Consider the following 27,943-nt stretch of genomic DNA (forward strand, 5'->3'; position numbering starts at 1 on the left):
CTCCCCCCATCGTCAAAAAAAAAAAAAAAAAAAAAAAAAAAAAAAAAAAAAAAAAAAAAAAAAACACCTCGATGATGTACATACCTATGATGGAAAGAAAATATGGTACATCAAAAAATTATGTAAATTGATCAAGTAGTTTTAGTTTTAAGAAAATCAAATGTTACGGCTAAACGACAAGTGATAATCTTGCTATGCCATGTTGAAAACAGTCTAAAGGAACAAGAGAGATAAATCCAAATAATTCAAACTTTTGTAAGATTTTAGAAAGCCATTCTTAACATGGAGAGGGGTGGGGGTATTGGAAGAACTAAAAATCGCTTAAAAATGATTTTCTTTATAAAAGAAAATGATAAATTCACGCGACTTTTGGTGTATAATATTTTCTTTCCATCACATGTATGTACATAATATAGATTTTTTTTTATTTTTGGTTCTGCACGGGGAGGAGGGAGTTCTGAAGAAGCGCCAATAATTTGTTAGTGGAACTTGTAAAGCTTGTAACTAGAGTAAATAGTCATTGATTTTGCGATAAAGAATTGCATGGATTATTGAGCCCTTTCAGAGGAGATAGGTTGCATGTATTTACATTTAAGGGGTACAAGTGCAGTGCATTCACTGGTGCACATTTTGTGGCAGTGGAAGTACTTGTAAAATAACCACAGTGATGCAACAGAGGCTGGAACTTGGCAAACAGTGTGGGATCTATTAGGTCTGAAATTTTTTTCCACACTGTCCAAAAGACGGATAAACTAGCAATTGGTGCACCCTCCGAGATGTGATAACAATTTTTACTGTATGGTGAATGGTGGCTTTGTAGAGATACAGGATAGTACGAGCTATTGCCAGCGGTATTCACCCCAGGCAGGTTGAACTGGCTTCATCCAAAAGGAGAATGTGTAAAACAAATATTAAATTCACAAGCAGTCTCGAGTTACATATACGTTAGAGTCAGGGGAGATAATAACGTTAGGGTTTTGCAGTTCTTGCAGGGAGGTGTCGATATCCTACATACAGCATCTGGTCAGTACCAAATGGTCACCCATTTGATTCTGATCACACTCAACAATGCTTAATCAGTGATGGCATATAGGATAGTGGTTATTTATTTGTTTTTGTTTCCAATACTTTTGAATGAATTCAATTATTTATACAAAAGTGCATTTTTGCCTAAATGCGAGTTGAGAATAATTTTCCCTTTTACAAATTTGGTACTCCCAAATGGAGAGAGGATAGTGGCATATATAAAGCCATATCAATGCATATTTTTTAAATAAAAGTTGATAAGTGATTATTATATTTTGAAATATTGTAGATAGTTCCTCTTTTTTTCAAGTAAAAGTATAAGCAAGGAAAGGAATTCTAAAGATAAGCAATCTAAAGTAATAAGCTATCAGACTGAAAATCTGGCATCTAGAGAGCTCTACAGTGAAAGGGTGAGATTTTGCTGCTAGCCGAGTGAGTTGGAGTATTCTTTACTGATGGAGTTACAAGTATTGTAAGTCCATCAGAGCGCTTTCTGTATAATACAAGTACAGAGATGTGATGATATAACAGGGGCTGGAGCTTGGCAGACAGTGAGGGATCTGTTAGATTAGGAATTCATTTTTTACACCTTGTCCAAGAGTGGGAAGCTAGTGATTCATGCACCAGCTCAGATGTGGCAACAATACCCCATGCATGGACGAATGATGGCTTTATAAAGATATAAGATACTGGCAGGCGCAAGAAATTTTCTAACCTGGTAGAGGGAGCCTACCTTCTTTGCGACAAACTTGACAGCATCTCCGATTATTCCATTAATTATCATTTTATGATATTTAATTTTAAAAACGTCTAAAAAAAAATTAAAAAAAAAAAAAAAAAAAAAAAAGATTAATACTTTACCTGAAAGATCTTCTCAGAAATTTCATTCTGCTTATCAAAGTCTCCTTTCTCTTTAGCAAATTCCAGCAGGGCATGAGATTTTATCGTGTTCGGATAACGTGGACATTTGAAGGTGAAATCAATGCCAAATTGTTTTCCTTGCGTCACAAAATGAGGAAGAGGTCTAGAAAAACAAGGAAATAAATGAATGAATTACAAAACTTAATTTTATTATTTTCAAGAAATAAAAAGAAAAAAAATCTGAAAATAAATATTTCCAAAAATATATATACTTTTTAAAACCAAAGTTAAAGTTGTCTAAATTACATATGGAAACATTGTATTAAGTTGAAAATGATAGAAAGTGACAACACCCCTTTTTACTGACGCCATAATTCACATCATTCAATGTGTTGTCGCAGTTTTCAATAATACATCATACCTCAATGTGCACAACTCACCTTGATACAAAAAAAATAAAATATGAGCTCTCTAAGTCTTAAAATGGCTTGCTTATATACAGCCAAAGATCATCTAAACCGGATATAATCGATGAGAATTTGTGCAACCATTAAAGATAATATTAACTGGACGTCACCATTTTATTTTTTTATTATTCAGTAACTAAACCCTACAAGATGCACAGACACATAGGTATTTTTCGAGGCAAATAATTTTCACACTCATTACAATTTTCTCTACTCCTCTCCCTCTCATGATCACAAACAGGATGGGCTCATCTTATTTATAACATTTATATTTGGAATGTGAGTATCATTTTATATCCTTTCCAGGAGATTAGATACAATGTCAGGTGTGGGTTAGATTAAAGTGGCATGGTCTGGTTATCAGATTATGTTGTTAACCACTTCACAAAACTGTCACCTCCCCAAATCTCCACAAGGATGTGAATAGCCAATGACTAAAAAAAAAAAAAAAAAAAAAAAAAAGCTAAAATTGAGATGAATTTCCAAACCTAGGAACGACCCCCTATGTAAGGAGGAGGGTAGGCAATCATTTTTTTTTCTTTCTTATTTTACTAAAAACCCCAAGTTAGAATTAAGAGAAAGGCATCAAGTGCACATATGGGGAAAGAGACAGGAAGTCATTTTTTGAAGATGAAACAATAGTCATTAATTCCCCTAAGCCCCTTATGAAGTGTTTGAAGTCTTAGTCTTTACAGCAAAATTACACTTAGTTTCCAGAGAAAGTTGTCATAAGAAAAAAGAAAACAAGACGGAGTGAAGAAGAGGAAGAGAGAAAAAGAAAAAGACAAGAAATAAGGAAGGAAAGATAAGTCAAAATAAAGGAAGAAAACGAAAGAGAAATAAAATCCAGCCAACTAGTGATGAAAAAATGAGGTAAGGTTTGAGCAATTTGGCAGAAATCAATTTTTCCTTATTTAAAAAAATAAAATAAGTGGAATTGTTATTTTCTTTATTTTGACCTGCATGCGCAAATATACATTAAAAGTTGACTAATTTTTAAAGTTTTGATATGCACCTGACGATAGCTCAGATGGAACGCATAATGCGCTAAAGGTTTTGGTTCTGACTGATGGCACCAAAGTCATATTTTTTCACTTTTGAAATTACTACTATATATTGGGTAAAATAGAGAATTGGCACTATAATAATAGATACAAAATCTGCATAAATTAAAATATCACATTTAAGCATATTTTATAACCAAGAAGCAGTTGGCTACGTGCTAGTATAGATATAGATAGATCGTAGGTACGGGCAAAAATGGGCGGCCAAAAATGGGGGACCTAGTTTTGAAAGATAATTTATCATAATTGTTTTGTAGGTTTCCGACTATTATTTGAAAGATTAAGGACTAAACTTAATTTCAAAAAGGAAAAAAACATTTGTACACGTGAAAAAAAAAGTTATGAAAATGTTTCCACGGCAAGCTACCCAATTTAGCTAAATTTTGAAGTTAAATAAATTCATTTAAAAAATACTTTAAATGATAAATATTAGTTTTCTGGGTCTATTTCAAAGATAACTAGTAAAGTAAAGACCTAAGATATTGAATTAAATTAAAAAAAAAAAACACCTTGTTTGTACAAAACATAAATTAATTAGCCCAAAAAACAAGTGATTCTGGCGTTCGCAAAACAAACTAAAATTTTGTAAACACGAAAATTATGAAGGCCCAAAATTTCAGACAGTCTAAAGACTGCGAAAATGACGTCATGTAATTAAAAGGGAAGTTTTTTTTTCTCTCCAGTCGCGCATCCATACACTCCTTTTCTGGACGTTTGTATTAATTTTTGCATTTTTTAATTTAATTATTTTTCTATGTTCCTGTTTTTAAATTAATTTCTTTTAATTATTGTTCAATTTTATATAAAAAATATGTTACGCCGAAAGTTCCACATTCTTGCGAGCAAGGAAATTATTAAAATCTTGCATATCATAATTATGCGAAACCCGTAATTTAAAAAAAAGTAGAAATATTTTTTGCAATTATAATTTTTTTTTGTGTGAAAATATTAAATAAGCAATGCTTAATTCAATGGTAATATCGGTAGTTCGAGAAATTCATTTTTCTTAGAGTTATATAGAATTCATTAATATGGATTTAGGGGCTTTTTTCATAATGTTCCTATAAAAATTATTTTATTTTTACAAATTATGATGCTTTATTTATATAAAAAAAGCAAAAATAAATTCTTGCGTTTTTTATTTACCATAACTTTAGTAAAGGTATTTTTTGTTTAAACAAAATAATACATTTCCACTAAGAATTCATTATATTTCACAATCATTATTTGATAAATACTGAAAATTCCATTAAAATTGGTTAATTTCCTGATTTTTGGTGATTTTTTAAGTAAAGGGAGGGGTCAAAATGTTTATACATTTTGAGCATCGGCATTTATTTTGCCCGTACCTAATAGATAGAAATAATATGCTTAATAGATAGAAAGAGGACTGAAAATAAGACAAAGGGGAAAAAGTTTCTTGTTATTTTTTTTTTAACTTATTCAAGAAAAAAAAGGGGGGGGTGCTTATACAAAATGTGGCACAGATGAAAATTGCATTCCAAGTAAAAATTCTTTAATATACTTATGTATCATGCATTTGTCATTCATTATTACTTACTAACGGTGTTGCCCGATCATACAATACACTTAAACACATTTTAATTTATACAGATTGCGTATGTATTATTATAGACTCAATCCTTTATTGATTATTATATATTATGAGGAATAATTTTCCCGGTGGACTAATTCGCAAAAAAATAAATAAATTAATAATAATGATAATGTCATTCATCAAATTCCATCTGTGTTTGTTTATAATATCACGTCAGCTGGTAGTTGGGCTTGATGAATACCTTGGAAAAGTCAATTCTGTTAATAGCCCTGTCGGTGGGGCATTAGAATATGCCGACTGCCCCCTTGCAGAGGATAAAAGTCCCTCAATGAAGGTCCTGGATATGACCTTAAACTATATCCAGTGGTGAGGCCCCAGCTTGTGGGCTTTGGGGAGTGTGGAGCCACCCTTTAATTACTATTGCTCCCAGGTTCACTCTGACCCGGAGTGGTGGTACTTGTTAGGGTCCCAACTATGGGTTAAATAGAAACCGACGTGAAAACAACAAATATATTCTATTAAAAAAATTTTTCTTCAAAATCTTCAGATTCAGCATTAAATAACCCGAAAAGAGTTGATATGCTGTAAAACAAAAACAACCAACCAACCACTTCCGTTAATGTCTAGTTTTAAAATATGCAAACAAAGAAAGGAATCACGGCAATTTTAAATGGTACCTCTTTTATCATAAATTGAACTTATTAATAAGAAAAAATAAGATGGTGAGGTACACCTGAGCTTGAACAGGGGATCATTCGATCTGTGGTCGAATGCTCTACCATTAAGCTATATCTCCAGATAATAATAAATCTGTTGTTTTTTTTTTAAGAAGAAATGATTTGCTAAAATTATATTATCTCCCTTAACTGTTGTAACATAATATATTCCTCTGTAAAAATTCTTTTTTTTTAGTGAGAAAAGCTATTTTTAAGATGGTAGTTTTTCAATTTTTGATACTTATCGGATGACTTTCTGTACAAGACATATCTAAGAATACTGCCAGATATATAAATTAGTTTTTGTGAAATTTGAAAAAGATAGATTTTTAAATGGCTGAACCTATAAGGAAGAAACTCTTTCATACACACACAGACTTATATAATAGAAGATTTGGTACTTGTAAAGTTTAATAAAGACATTAAAAAATGAAAATATCGAAAAAAAAAAAGGTTATATTGTATGTATCCGTTATGGAACAAAGTCCTAAAAAAAAAATTTCACTTAATTTCATCCAGTAGTTTCTTTTTTACAGTGAAAAAACTATTTGTTATGATACCGAGCAAAAGGTTTGATTTTTAGGAAGAAAAGCTAGTATTAAAGATGGGGAGGGAGTGTCGGCACTTTAACTGGAGTTATCTCCCCGTGGCGTGTTCAAAAGATTTCAAGATGACTGACTTTAACGCACTCTCATAAAAACATGTTTTTCTGCTGTAAGAAAAAAAACAAAAAAAAACTACTCAATCAAATTAAGTGAACTTTTTTTCTGGAGATCTTCAGTTCAAAACGGATACGTACAATATAACGTTTTTTCGATATTTTCATTTTTTGATGTCTTGATTAAACTGTACAAGTACTGAAGATTTGAATGACATTGACTTATCTCCCCTGTTTTACATGTATTTGCGCTCATATCAACGACAGATTGGCAAAATACGAAAATTGATTTTTATCTTTAAAATTCTATTCTATGATTTTTCCTAATTTTAGATGAAGATAATTATTTTTCTATAATACATAGGTATATCAAAGAATTTTTAATTGGAATGCAATTTCCGTCTGTGCCACATGTATAAGCAAAAAACTTTTTTTAAATTATAAAAAACAAATATCTTATTTTTTTTCATGAAAGCAGAAAAAGAACACATCCACTTTTACCTAAAATTGAGGCATGTTTTTTTTGTTAATACCACAACATTTAATTTGCTATTATTTATAAATGTTTAGGATTACGTCTGATTTTCACCTTTCTAAGATGCCACTTCAGGACCAAATTGATCCTTTTTTAATATAATCTAATTGATGTGGTTACAGTCATCTTTTGTATTTAATCATGCTGCAACCTAATCTGTGGCACCACAGATTTCTACGAGTGTGCATGTAGTTAACATCGTACTACATGATTTATGTTTTTGATTTAGCTACATACAAACATCTTGTCACCAAATTCTTCTCTACTAACATCCCATGTATTACAGAGATTACCTTATCTACTTTAAATTCCAAACATATCCCACTTACCCCCCCCCCACATATATATCTAAATACATAGCTAGAGCCATTCAACAATAGGATTGTGTTCACACAGTTTACCACAGACAATTTCTACATCTTGAAGATTCTACTTTCTGAAGCCTCATTACCAGATTATCAGTCTTTTGTATTTTAGTTGGATCCCTAACACTGCTCGACTTATTTGACTCCTGTGCATATTTCAAAGAACTTTACTACATGTTTGAAAACAAAATTCCACCACTTATCACGGTCTTCAACCAGTCTTTTTGTCGTCAGGAGTAGCACACCAATCTCAACCCTTATCTGGTCAACCAATCTCTCTGGTGGTTGCCCTCTGAACTTTCTGGAATTAAATTTTCTTTATATGATCTTTAACCATGGCTGGAACCTCGTAGCTAAGAAACGTAACTAAACCACATTAATTTCTTTATCAAATGATATTGTTGTTGAATCTGTTAATCTTAAGCCTCTTTCTGATATCAGCATTTGTTTGTTTATCTCGCAGAATTACTCCAAGGATGGTTTGTAATTGTTTAATTTTAACATTGCTCTCTATTCTGATAACAACTCAAGAGGAATTGCTATCAACCTAAAATTTAAGAAAAAAAAAAAATGTCCTCATCACTGTTAAGGTGCATCATTAACTGACATCTCCATAATTTCTCTACAATGCACAATTATATTCACACATACTTCATGTGTTCACATAAAATGTTGAGATCTTATGCATCAATTTTCAGTATTTACTTTAACAGTGTTCGATATGCAAAGTTATGAAAATATATGGCAAATAAATTACACAGAATTCTTTGTTTCATCTCCATAAGGAATCATCAAATATATATATATATATATATATATATATTAGAGAGAGAGAGAGAGAGAGAGAGAGGCGGGGGAACGATAAAATTGTCGCAAAAAAAAAAAAAAGAAAAAAAAAAGAAAGAAAAAAGACGATTCCATTTCTGTTTGATGAAGGTTTCTTTTCTTGTTGCAGATCATCTACTAGTTAGCCATTTGTGTACAAATCCCAAGAGCGATAGGAGCCTTCTATCATGTCTGAAAGTGAAACAATGTTCAGCAAGTGAGATCAGAGATGCACCGCTGTACAACTCATGTTCTTTACCGATCCAAGTTATGAGAACTGGACCATTGCCAGCACCCTCAAAATGAGGCTGGATTGCCATGAATAATAGGGACATGCCCAGAGTGATGAAAACAAAGTTTATGGCTATGGTTATGGTCTTTGGCATGGTTTCAAATGAGGGCCACACCATGCCACCTCACATCTTCAAAGTCGGCTTGAAAATCAACACCAAAGTGTACCTGAATGTACATCCCCTGGTGCAATCAGGTGGCTGCTGACAAACCCTGGGTGTGGCAGCAGAACTCAGCGCCAGCCCACAAGTCCAAAGAGACCCAAGCTTAACTTCAGAAAGAGTGCTACGACTTTGTACCCTTCTCTCACTTAAATATTTGGTTGGACTCAACTGAGGATTGAACCCTGATCTCCTGACCTATTAGCTAACACACTTCTTATCCCAATACAGATTTATAGTGTTTAGTAGAAATTTACATACCAATAAATAAACATCCTAAAAGACAAATAGGAGGGCCAGATTCAAAATTAGATTGAGGAAGGGGGGGGGAGTAGCAATTGTGAAATATATCATTTCTACAGCATAAATGATATGCCTATGAGGCAAACTACGTTCGTTATATGTTATTTCAACCCAGAGTCAACTTTTGTGTGAAGACATTTTACTTGATACAAAACGTCTCAATTTATTAGATCACGTTGGGAGTCACCAGCTATTGAGTAGATTGGGAAGAAGGAATTGTTTAATGATTTTGTAGCAGTCACAAATAAAATAAAGATTTATTTTCTCTCGCGAATCAATGCGATTCAGCCAACAATCATCTGGTGGAGCGCACTGATACCATGTACCCCTAAGGTGCTACTTTCATCCCCTTTGGGAATCATGGCCAACATCAAAGAAAGACCTCTCTCCTCTGTCTCTGTCCACTGGACACTCAAGCATAGATGCTCTTCACTGAAGAAGACTGCTGGCTGACCTTTGATAGCCCAAAGAACTTTCTTCTTTTTTCTCACCCGCACACAGTCCAACTTTCAACCACCAAAATACACTCTTCCATTGTTTTGAAAAAAAGTTTTGTTTTACATTCCATGCTATAAGTTCAACTACTGATTTATAGGGTTGCAACCATGCATCTGTATAAATTTCCTATCCTCTATGTCCCAACATTAGCATTAGTATATTAGGGAACATTAATTTTTGTTTCAATGCAGAGGGATCCTGACCTTGTGTCTATTTCTGCCTCATGGGAAAGCAAGTAAATACAGACAACCGCAAACAACAAAAACAACATTTTACTTTATTTTAATCTATATATCTATAAAAGTGAAAATGTGTGTCTGTGTGTGTGCATTTCCCTACCAAATAACTGTCAATTTTCAGTCTAGAGACTCGAGATTTGACATAATTTGAGAAAATCTTTTTAATTGGTTTTTGCCCAGAAATTTAGCTTTCAAGGGGTAAAAGTTCAATGATTTGACCTTTGAAAACTTTACCAAACTCCTCCGCCAATTTTGGGTCTAAACACTTGAAATTTTAAATGTAGGTTACTTGGACATAGATCAAACTTTTTAATTTGATTTAAACCCCCCAAAAATAGATGTTATGGGGGTCAAAATTGGGGTCAAAGTTTAAAAAAAATTGACTTCTGTGGTCTTTACATAATTACTCAGTCAATTTCTGGTGTAAACATTTGAAATTTTACATAAAGGGTATTCAGACATGCAAGCTTTTTAATCAGTTTTGGTTGAAAATTGGAGCTGCTAAGGGATCAAAGTTCAAAAGATTTTACCTTTACGGTGTCTAGCAAACTACTCAGCAAATTTTAGGTCTAAACATTTGAAATTTATACATAACGGGTATTCAGACATGCAGCAAGCATTTTAATCAGGCGAAAATTTGGCTGCCAAAAAGACCAAAGTTGAAAGGGTTGATCTTTGCAAATTCTACCAAATTTCTCCAATTGTGGGTCTAAACACTTGAAATTTTAGATGTAGGTAACTCGGACATGAGTAAACCTTTATTTTGATTTCAGACCAAAATAAATGTTAAGGGGTCAGAATTGGTGTCAAAGTCTAAAAAGAAAATTACCTCTGTGGTCTCTACGAAATTACTCAGACAATTTTTGGTCTAAACATTTGAAATCTTACATAAAGTGTATTCACACGTAGGGCAAGTTATGAACAGTACATAGGGCCTGAGCAAAGCCAAGCTGAACTGCTAGTTTTATTTATAAATTGAAAGTCATAGAAATTTGATGTTTGGAATCGTATACATCCAGTTTCCTGCTTCCCCAACTGTACTGACATGCAGAAGTTCAAGTGTAACATGAACAGACATCTTGCTGCTAAACTCCCTACATAGTACCTCTGCAACTTAGGTCCCTGATAGTAGCCCCTTACATCAAAGTGGCAATGTGCCTTGTTTGGGGTGAAAATGTAATTAAAAAAACTTTTTTAAAAACTCAGGTTTTACAAAATTTTTAACAAACTGTAGCAGCTGAAACTCACTACAATCACAGGCAGGAGCTACTTCTCACAACTCGAGATTTGAAATCCATTTTCTCCCTGGCTGTCGAATCGCAAGCCAGCTCTCTATCACGCGACCAAGTATATAAAAGGCGAAATCTGAAACTCTTAACCTTCTTTCATCCTGACCCTGCCTGGGAGCAGACTTCACCTAGGGCTTCATCCCCAGGCAGAACGTGAGTACAATAAGCTATGGCTCTCTTCAAACCAACATTTATTTCCTCATGCAATGCCCACACAAACTTTATTTATTATGCTAAAAAACTGCTTTCGTTGATACAACTCACACACACCCACGACAATGCGCAAACACACCGAATATTTTGTCCCTTTCTTTCTCCTGTAATTGACTTCCTCCATCTGGATGATTACTAGTCGTAAACACGTATAAACGAAACTGAAATATTCTCATCTTCAACCAGTCGGCATGATATTAAATCTATCTTTACACAAGAACACTTCAATCTACTAACTCATTTCTCTCTTCTACTAACGAAGATGACAAAGTTGTTTATTAATACAGAATGAAACTCCATTTCATGGTTTCTTATATTCTGTAGAACCCTTTATTTAATCTGCAACTAACCACATGGCTTTGAGCCACTGACCTAGGATGCACTTTGGTGAATAGTGGATTTGATTACCTCAGAGGAAGATTAAATAACAGTATAAGGAGATGTGTGTCGAACAGAAGACTTCATTGATTTGGTCACATTGAAAGAATGGATGAGAGTTCTTGCGTTAGTAAATGTAAAATAAATAAGGTAGTAGGATCAGTTGACAGGGGAAGTAGCAAGGAAAACAGGGGGAGATATGAGAAGGATGGATTTGTGAAAAAGAGGGATAAAGGCCTGGCCAGAGATAAGTTAGTTTGGAAGTCAATTTTTAAAATCCATCCAACACAAGCCAGCATGTAAAACGGACATTAAATAGATCATCATCATCATCAAAACAATGACATAAAAAAACAGATTCTCACTGTAGGTAAACAAAACAAAAAGAAAATATATATTTTATGGGCCAGGATCAACGTGTTCTGATACTACACTCAGATTAATTATTGTCCTTAGTCAATGGAGGGGGAAACCTTTCTATACTAAAGCAGTTTTATTTTTGCATACTTCCAGAGTGCTCCTTTTCGGGGAGCTGGTTTTCCCCACATTAAAAACGACTTTGCATCACATTTTGCTTTCATGGGGAAGCGAATAAATACCAAAACTTTTACTAATCTTTAAGAGAAAGAAAATAGGAGAATGCTTTTCTATAAAATCTTTATATTTCAAAATGTTTGAGATGAGGATTGATAATTCGTATTTGGATTTTTCAGACTACCGTTCTCATCTTGAGTAACTATTTTCAGTGTTTCAACCAATGTAACCTCCGACCTTATTTGGGTATATCTTATTCAATTTAGAATCTTTTTTTTTTATATATAACTCTGGAATCTACACGGAATTTCAAATGGAACCTTTTATTTAATTCACAGGGGTAGCATGCTCCCACTGTCAACCATAATGGCATAAAAGTTGTAATTTGCAACTGTATTCTTATCGCCTGCACTTAGAATTGAACCTTCAACTTCTAGAAGAGTTTCATTTGGAACTAAATTTTATGTAGTACTTTATTCATTATGCCACAGGTCCTTATGGAGAGTTCTAGCATAAATTTTGGGAGTCTTTTTGTTGTTAAATGTACAATATTACTATTTATCACTACTTATTACTAATATCTGATATTTCCCCAAAATCTCTGGCCTTGATGGAGGGGAGACTAAAACTTGCTGCTATGGTTTTAAATGATCTGAAAGAACAGCAAGGGGAGACTTGATTCCAAATATTTCTCATGTGTTATATCTCCCCTCTTTTGGAAATAGGGTACGATTATGAATATCTCCAGTACCAAATAATCCTTATACACTGTGAAATTTACTTTATGCATGAAAACCAAATAGGGGAGATATAACATATGAGAAGTATTTGGAATCAAGTCTCCCATTGCTGTTATTTCAGATCATTTAAAACCATAGCAGCAGGTTTTAATTTCCCTGTATTAAGGCCAGAGGTTATGGAGAAATATCAGATATTTTGTAATTCATATGCAAAACTAGGAAAACAAATGACTATGATTGAAACATTTTATGGCTGTAAAAATGTGCCAAAAAATAGTCTCTGGATGATGTATGATTCCCTTAATGTGCGACCTTAAGGGCAAATCTCACATAGCTCACTACATAATTCAGGTTATTACCATTCCAACGAGCCTTCATTTGTTAAAACCTGATCAATAGTCGCTGAGATTTGGAACTTATAAAATTGCCAAAAAAGGTGGTATATCTATCTATGAGAGCCAAAGGTTTTGAGGGAATATCAGATATTTTGTAATTCATATGCAAAACTAGGAAAAAATGACAATGATTGAAACATTTTATGGCTGTAAAAAAAAAAGTGCCAAAGATGGAGGATCCCTTTAATGTGCGACCTTAAAGGCAAATGTCACATAGCCTACTATACAATTCAGGTCATTACCTTTCCAACGAGCCTTCATTTGTTAAATTCTGATCAATAGTCGCTGAGATTTGGAACAGTACTGTGCTGGAGAGTTTGGCTTAGTGAGGGTTTTGTCACAGTTAGAAAACTGTGTGGCAATTAAATTTAATCTTCCTAGATTGCAGCTTGCTGTCAATATTGCTTGGAAAGATATAGTTTTGCTAAGTACTTCAGTTTGGTCCATAACCTGTTGAGTATCGTCCCTGGAATTTTATGCATTGCATGTAGGTATTGAAGTGCAAATATGATAGGGGCATTGTGACTATTATGAAGGGGAGACAAAAGCAGTCTGCTGACAGTCAGATTGTTTAGATTTGGGCAGTTGCCAAGATAGCAAAGCTGTTTTCTGCATACGTTGATGTTTTTTTTTTTTAAAGGAATTACCACTTCAAGGCCCAGAGGCCACTCGAGAATAAGGGTTAAAGAGTGTACATTGGTCAAAAGGACAATATCATAGTAATCGTTAGAAGTGTAAATTTGGTAAATTGGATTACTTAAGGGGAATGATTCATCAAGAACTTGTTTAAATTGAACTTGAAGACGGCCATATTGTAGTCAGCTGGAAAGCAGGTAAACGGAAGAGAGTTCTACAGGTGTGCAGTTCTTAGAAAGAAACTTTATTCATGGAATCTACATTTAGGTTTAGGCACAGATAAAGAGTGGGGGAAATTATTGACAGTGTTTACAGCCAAACGAGTGTTTCTCGTGAATATTTGGCGAGGGGGGGGGCATAGATTGGAGCTCAGATGAGCACTTGCCAGGAAAATAATGATAAAACAGAGACAAGCTCACAAAGTCTCTTCTGTGAGAAAGAGGTTGCAGGGAAGAGAAAAAGTCATCCCTCACTAGGCTATGAAGCCTATTCTGAATTCTGTCAAAGTAGGATGTTCTTTCTAGCAGCTCCTGCCCAGATGTGACAGCAATACTCCATCCTTGGACGTACCTGGCTCTTATATAGGTAGAAAATTGCATCAGCAGGTAGATATCTACTGAATCGATAGAAGGATCCCATCATTTTTTCAACGACCTTGGCAACGGATTTGATGTACGTATTCCATTTTAGATCAGGAGTATAGGTCAAGCTTGTACAAACATGGAGCCTCCCCAAGATGAGAGCCATTCACTTCAATTGGTGCCAGATAGGGATCAGAACGTTCATGATGCAAAGATAGAAGCTTGGTTTTAGATGCATTATAAGTAATCAGCCACTCCTTTTTCCATTGTACCACGTGTTCAAGATCAAAGGAGAGAGAATCAGAGAGAACTTGGTCGTTTACAGCCTTTGATGTGCTGCCATAAATGGTAGTGTCGTCAGCAAAAATGTCTACGAATGATCTAAGGATGTGATTTGGAAGATCGTTAATATAAATCAGGAAGAGAGTTGGACTCAGGATTGACACCTGCGGGACTCCAGACTATGAGCTTCTTATGAACCTATCAGAGAGAAATGATTTAATAATTGAAAAGACATTTCCAGCTATGGTATAGTTGTGAAGTAGACCTTTATACCATACCCTATCAAAGGCCTTTGATATGTCAAGAGCAATTGCCCTAGAAAGGAAGCCTCCATTGAGAGTTTCGCTAATCCTATGAGAAATAACCATAAGCACATCCGCTGCAAATCTAGCAGAATGGAAACTATATTGCATGTCACGAAGAAGGTTATTTTTGCTAAGGTGGTTGACTACTTCTCTATTCAACACAGATTCAAGTAACTTACTCATGACGCACAGGAGATTTAGGTCTGTACTGAGAGGGAGATTATCAATCACCCGAATTCTTAAATACAGGGTATACCAATGAGATTTTCCAGGGTGTTGGGAAGCAATTATTCTTAAGACAATGCTTAAACATGTTAGTTTTAACGGGTACAGTACTACTGACCATTTAACGTACCCTTATCAAGCTGAAAGTAATGTCAGGCCAAATATGAGCCCATTGCACCTAGCAAACAGCTCTAAGAAGGGTCAGTGGAAGAAGAACAGGAGTTTGGCATGTTACAACTTATTCCAAAGGTACAGGATGAGCTCAGTATATTTGGCTCATTAGAAGTACTTGCTTTCGCTACTCTATTTGATGCGAATATACACTTTAGAAAAGAAAATCTTTCCAAAATTTTCAGAACTTCAGGTCCTATATCCCCTTTGTTTTCATATCGAGATCATGAGGAGATTATTAAGTGGCAAGAGTTTAGTAAACTCAAGCTAGACTGGATATTTGTAGTAGAGTGTCATCTGCCTGAAAAATCTGGAGTGTTTGTTTGCTACATTGTTTGTAGTGCAACCTCTCAGAAAATCTGTGAGGGTGCAGATTATGTTCTGCAGAAGCCTTCTGTAGAATTTTGTCGGTACGAGATTGAAGCTTCTCCTTTCGGGATAACTTTTCCTGCAATGGAATTAGTTTTAATTAAAACCATTTCATACCTTATTGAGTATTTGAGGATATGCCTCAACATTGCCTTCTTTTCTACTGTTATAGGCAAAATTATTTTGCTTCTGAATTCTCCCTCTGGAGCAAAATTACTATTTTTGGAAAGATTTTGTGTGACTGAGGTGAAGTCCCTGAGCTCTCCTTGATGGAGATTTTTGGAAGTTTTTAAGTGTCAAAGATGCGAGTCTCTATCATAAATTTGCCAAATTTAGTTTTTTCAAGCTTGATGTGTCAAGCTCAACAAGCCGTTAGAACTGTATTTTCCCGAGTTGGTTTATGCGGGAAATATTTTACAATTTCTTATCAATCGATTATCGATTTATTGATTTTAACAACTTTAGGAAAAAGGATAGATATGTTTGTCCTTCCCCCATATTCAGAGTAAATCTCATTGAGCTATTGTGGATTCGCAAAATAGTTTGGACATTCAGCTCGGTCGCTCAATTAAAAATTCACAATTAGTTTCTCAAAAAATTATAAATTTTCTATTCCATAATTGTGTTTTTAAAATTTCTTCCTTAGAAATAGAATTAGAGAAATTTAGCTCATCTTAAAATACTATTTCTCTAAGTTTTTTTTTTCTTTTCTTGTTGGGAGAGTTTGAGAATTTTATTTTTTAATCCTACCAGCCACCAAGCAGTGCCAGGAGGTAAGGTTGGGTTTAGCCCTTTTTTGGCTTTTGTTAAGTAGAAGGTCTACACTACTTAACCTGGCATCATCATCATTACTTTCCAGCAGTTACCTCCTCTTGCCCTTTCAGGAGCGAGGGTGGGGAAGGAAGAATTTTTGCCCATTTTCTTCAGTTTCAAGTTAGCTGGCATTACCAGAAGACACTAGACTTCTCAAATTCTGTTGAAAACAACTTTTTTTTTTTACATTAAACATGACGTTGACATTACAATTTCATTCCCAGTTAATTTTAAGGCTAATTATAAGGTTAATAAGAAGCTTTACTGGGAAACTGGGAAATTATTGTCTCAAAGGATCAAGGGAAGATACCGGTTGGTTTTGAGATATTTTTCTATAAGAAACAGAAATTAAATTTGCCGGCTTGTCAGACAAGAAGACAGGCAGATTATCTGCACTTGTGTTTCCATAAAATTCCCTTCTCATCAGGACATTTTTATTTTACAAGAGAAAAAAAAACAGTATTAGAACCAAAAGGTTCTAGAAGACTGAGAGAGTGCCTCTCAAAGAAAAGGACTGAAAGAGAGAGAACATTTTTAAAAGACCCTTTTTTGCACGTTTTTTTCCTTTCAGGTTTTACATATCAAGTAAGACTTTTTTTTCTGTATCATTATTTTAAAAGGGACAATGTATGTTTTCCTGTTTTTTAATTTTTTATTATCGTTTGGAGGATAAATTTAACTTTATCGTTCTATTCGATAGAATTAATTCTAGAATTAGTCTCTCAATTAGAAACCCCCTTTTTGTATATTATTTTTTAAATTTTTTTGTAATAATTGGTACTTAAGGTTAATTGTTAACCCTTGCTTTGGGAAATAAAAGCAATTCAGTATTTTATTTCTTTCAATAATTATAACTAAATTGATATTCTCTTCAAGTCTAGTTTTCATTTGCTCCCTTTTTTATATTCCCCTTTTGTTTATTTACACATTGTCTTTATTCACGAGACTTAACTTTATTTTTTCCCCCATTAAAAAAAAAATATCTGTTTACACACACACACACACACACACACACAAACAAAAAACAACAAAAAAAAAAACAAAGGACAAAACGTATTTTTGTAATGACAACTACAAAATACATCAAAATGTCTTTAAAATCCAACTCTGCAAAAACATCTCAATTTTCTCTATTTCATTAATTCCGTTGAAAACACGTTTTGAGTTTTACACAAACTCAATTATAAGTAACAAATGTCTGCATGAATGGGTGTGTATTATTTTTAAAGATTACCAAAAATTAGATATCGTAATCTATATATATAAAAGGAAAAATAGGCGTGCACGTTTGTGTATGTCCAAGAAAGGCTTTTTTCGTCGGGCTTCTCGACAAGGTTACTATTTTTATTTGAATTGACTTTTAAAAAATTCCCTGGTTCCCGGTGTTTGTCTTTTTCGTATAAAAGTGAAACTAATCAAAGCAAAGTCAGCAGCCTCCTGGCCTTCCAGCTAGGACGTCCAGAAAGGCAATCAGCTTTGATCAATGTGAGGGGAACCCTTCATATCAAACAATTGCTATTCATTTGGAGACTGCCAGAGTTCCCCTTTTTGGGGGAGCTGGTTTTCCCCAACATCGTGGGGAAACAAATACAGCAACTAGCCTACAGCCAGAGTTAACTGCGTGATTAACATCGTGGGGAAGCTGAAAGTTTAACTGGCCCACAGCCAGAGTTAAGTACGTGATTATTATCTCTGCTATGGCGTTAAGGTTGACATCGCTAAATTTGAACGCTTTCCTGTCGCGTCATAGCATAGCGAGCGTTAAGTTGTTAGGTTTTCTTTCACTTTCTTTTCCGCTTTCGCGTCACGGGTTCGAGCTTGCATGCCTACTAACACTTTTTTCATGCACCTACAAATACCCAGGCAATGCCGGGTACACTTGCTAGTCTTTAATAAAGTATAATTGTAAGGAATGGACACCCAGAGAGTTAGTTCCGAACATTGGCAGAGATCCCAGAAATTGCGTAAGCATTTTACAATTTTAGGCTTTTAATAAATAAATAATTATTAAACAGCAGATAAGACTAAGCATGCAAAGCGCGTTGGTTAGGATTAGTTTAAAAAATCGCGGCGACAAATAAAATAAACAATTGAAATAAACTTTGGTGCTAGTGCACTTAGTGCAGAGCAGAGAGTGATCCGGACGTAAATAATAACGTTATTATTTAAAAAGCCATTCTTAAATGGGGAGGGGAGGATGTTTTGTACCTATTCTATACTTCAACCTTACAATTGAATAAAAAAATATATCATAAAACTTTAATTAAACTTGGAAATACGATTTAAAAAAATAGCGCGGATCATTCTCTGCACTAGCACCATTTTTTAAAATAGTATTTCCAAGTTTTATGATATCTGTTTTTATTAAATTATAATGTCTAAAGTACAGACTAAATACAAAACACCCTCCCCATGTTAAGAATGGCTTCCCAAATGATAACATTATTATTTCAGTAGAGAGCAGCCAGCACTTGCACTAGTACCAACACTTCCTTAAAAATCAGAGGTGGTTTTGAAATCGTGAACCGTTTCGGCAATTTCCGAGACTAACTCAAGATTCTCCGTCGATACTTCGGACTGACTGTATAAGATCTGACATTCTTTGAATGTCCATTCAAGTAAACGGAGACAGTTTCAGAGACAGACTTTAAAGGCGATTATGTGATGGTTGGTGTATAGGAATATCTTTTTTCTTTAGATTATGATATTCCAAAACGTTTTGGAATTAAAATCTATTCAGTTTCACGCATTAACAGAAGATTAAAAAAAAAAAGAAAAAAAAAAAAGGTACTCATGCAGTCATGATGCACTTACTGATCCGTGTTGAAATAACGTTATTATTTAAAAAGACATTCTTAACATGCGGAGGGGAGGGTGTTTTGTACCTATTCTGTACTTTAACCTTACGATTGAATAAAAAAACCCATAAAACTTTAATTAAACTTGGAAATACGATTTAAAAAATAGCGCGGATCAGTAAGTGCATAAGCATCAAAAAAACAAAAAACGAAAATCGCATTCCATTTGTTAGGCAATTAACCTAGTTATGCGGCCATTTTACAAAAATGACCATAATACTAACATTTATTCGTTTAAAAGGCGTTTTTCTTCACTCTTCAGATTTCATCCATATTAAATTATTTGAACTCCAAAAGATTCAGGATGTTAATCGTTTTTAAAAATACAATTTTTATCGTCTATACACAAATTTCAATCGACCCTTTTAAACGGCTCCAATCTCAACGTTTTCCTCTTAGTCTATTAGTTAGGAATATTAAAAGAAAAGGAGAAAAATCTATGCTTGTGCAGTTTAAGAACAGTACTTTTTTTTTTAAAAAGGATTTTCAAGTTAAAATCTATTTTTACGATATCTTTATTTAATTGTTATGTGGAAGTACAGAACAGTTTTTTAAGCCTCTCTCCCCATGTAAAGCATAGGCTAATAAATAATGTGTTCAGCACGGGTTTGTAAGCCACACAAGTACTATATAAAAAAATCAATTCAAAACCAAATAAAGTTTATGTGTGTGTGTTAAATCTGCGACTACTGACAACTAGATTCTTTAGTCGAATAAATAAATAAATAAAATAATAGAATAACGAAAGACAACATTAATGTTATTTTCATAGTCATTTTTATTATCGAAATGTTGATAAAAATGCTTTCGCAAAAGCGTTTAAGAAAAAATAAATGTTCAAATTAATTATTTAATCACATTGAGTGACCTCCCTTGTTTACTTAATTATAAAAAAAAGAAATTTTAAACATTTCTTTTCTTAGTGTTATAGTCACTAAGAAAAAAATGTTTAAGATTTCTTTTTTTTTTTTAAATTTAAATTTATTTACCAATAGAATGTTTACACATCGGACTTTTATAATGTAAAAATTAAAATCTTATTCAATTTAAAGAATTATGCCATTATTACTCTAGATGATCGTAGACAATTCTACTTTCACTATCAAACAATAAGACGTGATTTAGTTTTGGGTTTCAACTGCGATTTAACAGAAGCGCAATTGATACTAAAAACTAAATACGTCACACAGATCATTGCGCTCTTTTTCTTGGTATTTCCTTTTGAAGCAACATGAATATAAAAATATAACTATTTTTTATTAGTCTTATTTTCTTCAAATATGTGTCGCATTCATCGTCACAAGTCAGCTGAGAGAAGGTTTTGTATTGATGTCATTACTCACCGAGGAACGACCATTTTATCAGGTGGTTTAGGTATCCCTTCCTCGGGTAGGTCAGCGCGAAGCAGGAACGGCTGCCATCGAACTCGGAATTCATATTTATCCTGAGTTTCTTTCATTGCCGATTCCAGCTTCCTCTTGCCTACCCAACACCAGGGTCAGACAATATCGCTAACAACGTCCACCTCAATTAATTTCTTTCCACTCGCTTCGGCAGACATGATGAATCCTGTGCAACTGTATTCGTTATTTACTCATAAAAATAACCCGAAATGAATTATCTCCCCTTAGTTAAATGGAAAAAGTTCAAAGTTCAAATCCTATTAGCGTCTTCTTTAATTTCCGCTTTATATGCTATTTATTGAACTGTCGTATAAAAATGATACTAGATACGTCAAAAATAAAACGAAAGTAGAGAAAATCAATCCTAATGAATGATTATCCAAGAAAAATTCTTCAACTTTTTTTATTTTTAATTTTTAAAAGATACTTTTTTTTTATATAAACGTACAGAATAGTTAACACTCGATAAATAGTACCTTATCTAATACAACAAAAAGCAACAAACAACAATGTATACATTAAATCAAACGCATTAGAATGAAATTCTCTACTTAACTAATCAAGCTTTAATATTTATAACACTTTTTCTTCTATAAAACTTTCCTGAACTTAGTCTTCTAAAATAAAAAAAAAAAAACAACCTTAAAGTCAGTTCCCAACCTCTAGTGTGGATCCCAACTATCAGGTCTCATTTTCTAACATGAAGGAATCTGTGTTCCAATCTTCCGGAGGTATAACTCCGCTTACAGGAGACCAATCAAGGTATATTGCTTTTTGTGTGAATGTCAGTTTCAACCAACAATTTTATGATAAACTAATGGGGTAACACGGCATTGCCCGGATGTTTGGAGGTGTATGTTGGGGGGGGGGGTGAGTAGATCAAAACAATCCTGTTTAAAAAACAACGTTGTCAGGTGTTTGGAGGTGTAAAAGAAAAAAAAAGTTTTAGTAGGAAGGTAGGCTTGAACCCGAAGCCTTGATGTGAAGGTGGAAACGAAAGGAAAAAAAGACCCAGACACCGAACCATCTCAGCCACGAGGGGAGAGGAAGTGAAAGCTATCTTAATTTAATGTTTATAAAGTGAAATTGACATGTGCAAGAAAGTTAAGTCGCGTGATGTTTGACCTTATTAAGGTCAAACTAAATTTGGTGCTGCAAGCCAGTTTCTGTTGGTATTTATTTGCTTCCCCACTCAACAAATTAGGCACAAGGCCGTTTTTAATCTGGAGAGTGAAGAGGAGAGGGACCAGTTCCCTCCAAGAGGGAACTGGTTAGTAACAATTGGTATGAAGAGTTTCCCCTACAGCGACCAATAACTGATTGCCACAGGGACAATGGTCTAATTTGTGGTGTTGTTAGAAGTTTATCTTGCTTCCAGATAAATTTGACGCTAAAGTAACTAACCTGAAAAAAATGACAGTATGAAATAAAAGAGGGGGGGGGGTAAAGAATAAGATATGAAGGTCTTGCTTTGAAACGAAGAAGAGATTTTATTCACAATAAAATCAGTTGCAAATTGTTCCCTTTGTGAGCATTAAATTCAAAAAACGCCAAGGTAACATATAATGAAAAAAATAACACTGTTCTATAATGAAGATGTCGTATCCATGAACGAATACAATAATAAGATTCAAAATAGTAGTTTCTAATCACACTCTCATATGTAGTAAATTTTAGGAGCGTACTCACAAATTGAAAGGCAGTCAAGCATGTGTCTTTTTCTTTTTTTTTTTTCGTTTAAAGTCTTTTTAGAATTTTCTCTCCCTCCATGTTTGCGTGCAAACCGTAAACACACAGATGGATTTCAGAAGCATGCTGTGTCGCATGTCCGGGGTATTCTTGCCGGTTTTTCTTCTTTGTAGGAGGTTCCAAAATTCCTTGTTACGTAAAATAAGGTCTTTTCTTTTTAAATAATTACACTCCTTCAAATTATGTGCAAAACGTAGCAACGTAGATAGTTTTCAGAAGCATGCCTCGTCGCATGCCTGGGGTACTCTTGCCGGGTTTTCTTCTTTGAAGGAGGCTCATCAAAATTCCATTTTCAGTGCCGGGTAATGAAATGAACGTCCAATATCCTCGTCGCTGGAATTTCAAAAGAGGGCAAATCTTGTGCTGGGCTCGTGACGTCATCACGGAGCTAGCATTTCCCTTTTCTTCCAATTAAAGGGAGTTTCGTACAAACCCAAAATGTACGAAACTAAGAATCAAAAAAGATACAAAATACAAAAAATCAAATACAAGAACCAGATAAAAAATAATAAATGTAAACAGGAGAGGATGCACCATTATTGTTACAAAAAAAATTCCAACAGTGTTGCCCCCACATATACTCTTTGATTGCAGTGTCTGCTGGAACAGATACTACACTTTGAGATTCATATCCATCCCCCACAGGGACTGGGCAAAAACTCTGCAAGCCAGTTTCTGTTTTCCCCGCCCCAGCATTTGCTTTTTTTATACTGAAAAGCGTAACGAAGACATGGCGATCAAAAAACATCTCGAAAATAGCATGTAAAAGTTGGGCAAATTAAAAATAGACACGACCCCCATTCTTACCTCGTCGATATTATGATTTAGACAGCATATAAAAAGTTTTAAGAAGGAGTGAGCCGACTGAGAAGCCTGTCGAAAAAAGCCTTTGGCGGACATGCACAAAAAGTGCACACACTAACACACATTTTCGCTTTTATATATACTGAAGGCTATTCAAACATTACATCTAAACTCAACACTCATTATCGCTGTGATACTATTGATTGATGTTCTTCCTCTCCAAGTGTTAAAAAGGAAACAAGGGGAAAAACTATGACAAAAAAGGAAAATAAGTTGATCAGCAGAAAAAAAAGGTGATGGGGGTAAGTTTAGTAGATTTAGTAGAGAGACAATGGAGAGGAAATAGGACACACAAATACAGCTGAAATAATATTGCTAATCAAGGTGTTGCACTTATTGGGACAAAGAGTCGAACAATAGAGGTCAATATATTTGGATTTCGTTTTAAGAGTGACAATGAGTTTGGGGGCAATTTACAGACAGTCTTGGATTTGCAACAGTTGAAGACACTTTTGAGTTTGGGACAGAAGAAGGCAGATCAAGATGAGCTGAAATCAACTGATAAACATGGCTTGAACGGACGATGTAAGTATGAACCTTAGTTTATAGAAGATGGTTTCTCACAATAGTATCACACACGCATGCAGAGTTCAACTGACATCCACAAAATGTGCTTTTTATGTCTTCCTTTGAAATATTTTATTTTTTATACTTGTAAACCTGTGCACGTGTCTTCAGCAGCCATCAATGTGAAAGTCGATGACATGGCCAGAAGAGAAGATAAAAGAAAAGAAATCCACAGCACACAGCATTATCAGAATCCGCGACAGTTGTGTTAACACATGGTTACACAATCACTGTGGATATAGAATTTATACCTAAATAAAGAATGGCATTTTATATGGCAGAGACATCTCCATAGAAACACTAAATTGCCCTATCTGTGTTTCTGTGTAAAATTTACAGCACTGCATTGATTTTTACTCTCTATCGGCTGCACAATGACAAAGTTATTATTTTTTAGAGTATCTCTAAAAAAATGGATCATATTTTGTCTGTTTACCATTTTGCGAACATTCATGTCTCTAGTGTCTTTAATGCCTACAATGTTGAATGGCTAGTAGACTCAATCAAAACGGATGATGTAAGCAGGATTGGTCATGATTTCTCCCTTGCCTATGACCAAACACAAATTACTAACAAGCCTACTTGTGTATGTAATGCTAATGAACATTTTGCAAGTCTTTTTGACTTTTTCATGACAACTTCTCCTGAGCAGTGCCCATCCATTGTTCTGTCTCCACTGGAACCTTCTGATCACTCAGTTGTTTCAATTAAAATCAGGACAAAGTGTAATATTAAGAACTCTGACATCCCGTTCCATCAGAGTGTGTCAATGCTCGATGGCATCCTCAGGTCTTTAATATCAGAAATTCCTCCAAACTCCATTTCTAAAAATAATGTGCCTAGTATTATATCCGATATAACTGGTTCATTAATCGATGGTATTAAGGGCTTCATACCCTCCAAAAAATTCCAACAGAAACCAAACAGCTAGCCCTGGTTTATCCCAAAACATGCTGCTGCCATTGCTCACAGAAGTCCTTATTTCAACTGCTTTCACAGAGACGGATGATCTAAAATCAAAACCGTCTTCATGAATCACTGCAAAAGAGTTTTAACAGATGTGAAAAAATCCTATGTCAGATCTGTTTAATCTAAAGTAGCTGAGCAGAGGCTTGGTTCCCAAGAGTTTTGATAAATAACAAACAAGGTCCTGAACAGATGTATGACATTTATTCCTGTCAAAATTAATGGACAAAAAGTGATTTTCTTAGCATCTGATGAAGCCAAACTTTTTGCAAAAGTCTACATCAAATTCCACCCTATGCGGTCAGGAATGCCTACCACCTGAATTTCACTCTAGGATGGTAAACATTCTGACCGACATTCATGTATATGCTCGTGATTTTGCTAAACTTATCAAGAACCTTGATGCCAATCATAGAACTTAAAAGGTTGCAACCTGAAATAACTCATATTCTTACAATGCTTGAAGAAGAAACGCTTCCCATCAACTTGGAAAACTTTGTCAGTGTACCCAATATTCAAAAATACTGCAGATTAGTTTTTTTGCATCTCAGTACAAACTAATTAGTCTCCTCTGAATCATGAGTAAGTTGTTTGAATCTGTGATAAATCAAGAAGTTGTCAGCACCTCAGCAAAAAACAATCTAATCAGTGACAAGCAATATGGATTTCATCCTGCCAGATCAACTGCAGATGTGTTGATTGTAATATCATACAAGATTAGTGAATTAACTAACACAGGCTTCATCTCTAGAGCAATATCTCTTGACATATCAAAGGCTTTGCACAAAGGTTTTCTTCACAAGTTAGCTAGCTATGAAATGTTTGTAAATGACTTTTCAACCATTAAATCGTTTCTCTCTTATAGGTGTATAAAAGTAATCATTGATGGACAGAAATCTGAAATGCATAGTATTAATGCTGGCATGCCCCAGGGATCCATTCTAGGCACAACCCTCCTTACGATCTTCATCAATGATCTCCCAGATTACATTTTAAGTTCAATCTTTGACATTTATGCAGATGACATAAGTATCTATGTCAACATTTCAAAGAGTATTAATGATCAAGATTTCTCTGTTTCTCTCTTTCAATGAGGAAAAAGATGAATGGTTACTTTCAATACATTTAAAATCAAGCTTCTAGAACTGACCTTTACACCAGACCTCAAATGGAAAACTTACATAAAATTTGTTACTATGGTCATTGGAAAAATGCTTCAGTCTTTCTAGCACTTTCAAAAGTATCTCACTCCTGACATAATCTTCTGCTCTCATAAGAGTCAAATATGTCCTAAAAATCTAGTGGGGGAAGGGGTCCTCTTCTCTTTCCTACAGCTTCTCATAGAAGATACATTGCTAGCCTTTCTTTACTATATCGTTATTTTTATGGCAGCTAATCTTGTATACATATATATATATATATATATATATATATATTGTAATGATTTCGGTAGTGATGGGGGAATAAATAAAGAAAAAAGAAAGAAAATAAAAGAGGGCCAAAAGAAGTGTTAACGTGAAAGGAAACAGATTTAGAAAAGAAAAAAAGAGAGAAAAAAATATCAATGCAAATAGCAAACCCCCTTCTCATAGATATCAAGCGTACAAGCCAGAGTCGACCCCCCTCTCTCATACACAATGTTAGCGAGATCCCCACCCTCCTCTTCACTGCTTTCCCCTCTCTTTTGCTCACCCCAAGAGGAAATATGACAGTCGCAGGCATAAGATGAGCGCTGCTTGGCTAAACCCAAAGGGAAAGAAGAAAGTATCTAAGCAGAAGAAATAAAAAACAAATTCGTTCTTTTTGGATTGAGACAGTTATCAGACAAGACGGCCAATTTATTGCTTTGTTATCCCAATGCCAGGATGGAGAATAATTACTGTCCAACTGGGAGATAAATGCCTCAACCATCCACACAGAAGTGATTAAAAGAAAATGGACAGATACCATGTATTTGGAATTAAATGAGAGAACTAAATCTCAAGTCGCCTAAAACTCACAAGGAATTCTCATGCAAAATGCTATCCACGTGGAACAATATGAAGATGATGTCTGGCTCGGGAAGTTCTCATATCAATGAGAACAGCATCGACGAAACTGAGAAAAAAACCCTGACATATAGCGATATGTTTGTATCCACAAACTTTTAACAAACTCGACGCTGGCCATTTGATTTTGTTTATCTGCACACAAGTACACTTTTATATTACCCCCATCTCCTAACCTAATCCCATATCCATCCATATATTTTTCGGAACTGTCATTCCATGACAACATTCATATTATATTTTTACCTTATCTTCTATTTTTTATTATTTTTTTATTTGTTCGCTTTGCTTATTTGGCCTCACCCCGACCCATTGAAGTGTTTTTTTTTTTTTTTACACAGTGATCACCACTTATCAAGGCCCGGAAGCCACTCAGGGATAAGGGTTATTGCAAGTACATCACGTTAGTGAGGAGATTTTATGAAGTGTTTAATTAGGGGGGGGGGCGGTTCATTAGGAATTTGTTAACATTAGACTTGAAGACATCCAAGTTGTAGTCCGGAGGGAAGCAGGCAGACGGAACAGAGTTCCACAGGCGTGCAGTTCTAAGAAAGAAGCTTTGCTCATGAAATCCGCGTTTTGATTTAGGCAGAGATATAGAGTGAGGGAAATTTTTCACAGTGGATTCAGCTAGACGGGTGTTTTTCGTGAAAGATTGGCGAGGGGGGACCAGGGATTGGAGTCCAAACGAGCACCTGCCATGAAAATAACGATAAAACAAGGATAGGCTCGCAACGTCTCTTCTGTGGGAGAGGGGTTGCAGGGTAAAGAAAAGGGCATCCCCCACTAAACCACAAAGTCTATTTTGTACTCTGTCAAGGCATGATAGGCTGTTTTTGGCAGCTCCTGCCCAGATATGGCAACAGTATTCCATCCTTGGCCGTACTTGGCTTTTATATAGATAGAGAATTGCATCAGTAGTGAGATATCTTCTGGAGCGGTAGAAGGATCCCACCATCTTTCCTGCGACCTTGGCAACAGACTTGATGT

General features: G+C 34.7%; 1 protein-coding gene across 1 annotated transcript in view; it reads right to left on the reverse strand.

Moving 5' to 3' along the window:
- Positions 1-20,993, reverse strand: part of LOC145288014 (uncharacterized) — a 42,874-nt gene extending 21,881 nt beyond the window's left edge. The window contains exons 1-2 of the mRNA XM_080136018.1: positions 20,700-20,993; positions 1,888-2,050 (exon numbers count right to left, since the gene is read on the reverse strand). Of these exons, the coding sequence (XP_079992144.1) occupies positions 1,888-2,050; positions 20,700-20,815 (279 nt within the window). The 5' untranslated portion in view covers positions 20,816-20,993. The remainder of the gene's footprint in view (positions 1-1,887; positions 2,051-20,699) is intronic.
- Between the last annotated feature and the right edge of the window lie 6,950 nt (positions 20,994-27,943).

This window comes from Euprymna scolopes, chromosome 11, assembly GCF_053919585.1.
Source record: "Euprymna scolopes isolate OS-2025 chromosome 11, ASM5391958v1, whole genome shotgun sequence".
Lineage (NCBI taxonomy): Eukaryota > Metazoa > Mollusca > Cephalopoda > Sepiida > Sepiolidae > Euprymna > Euprymna scolopes.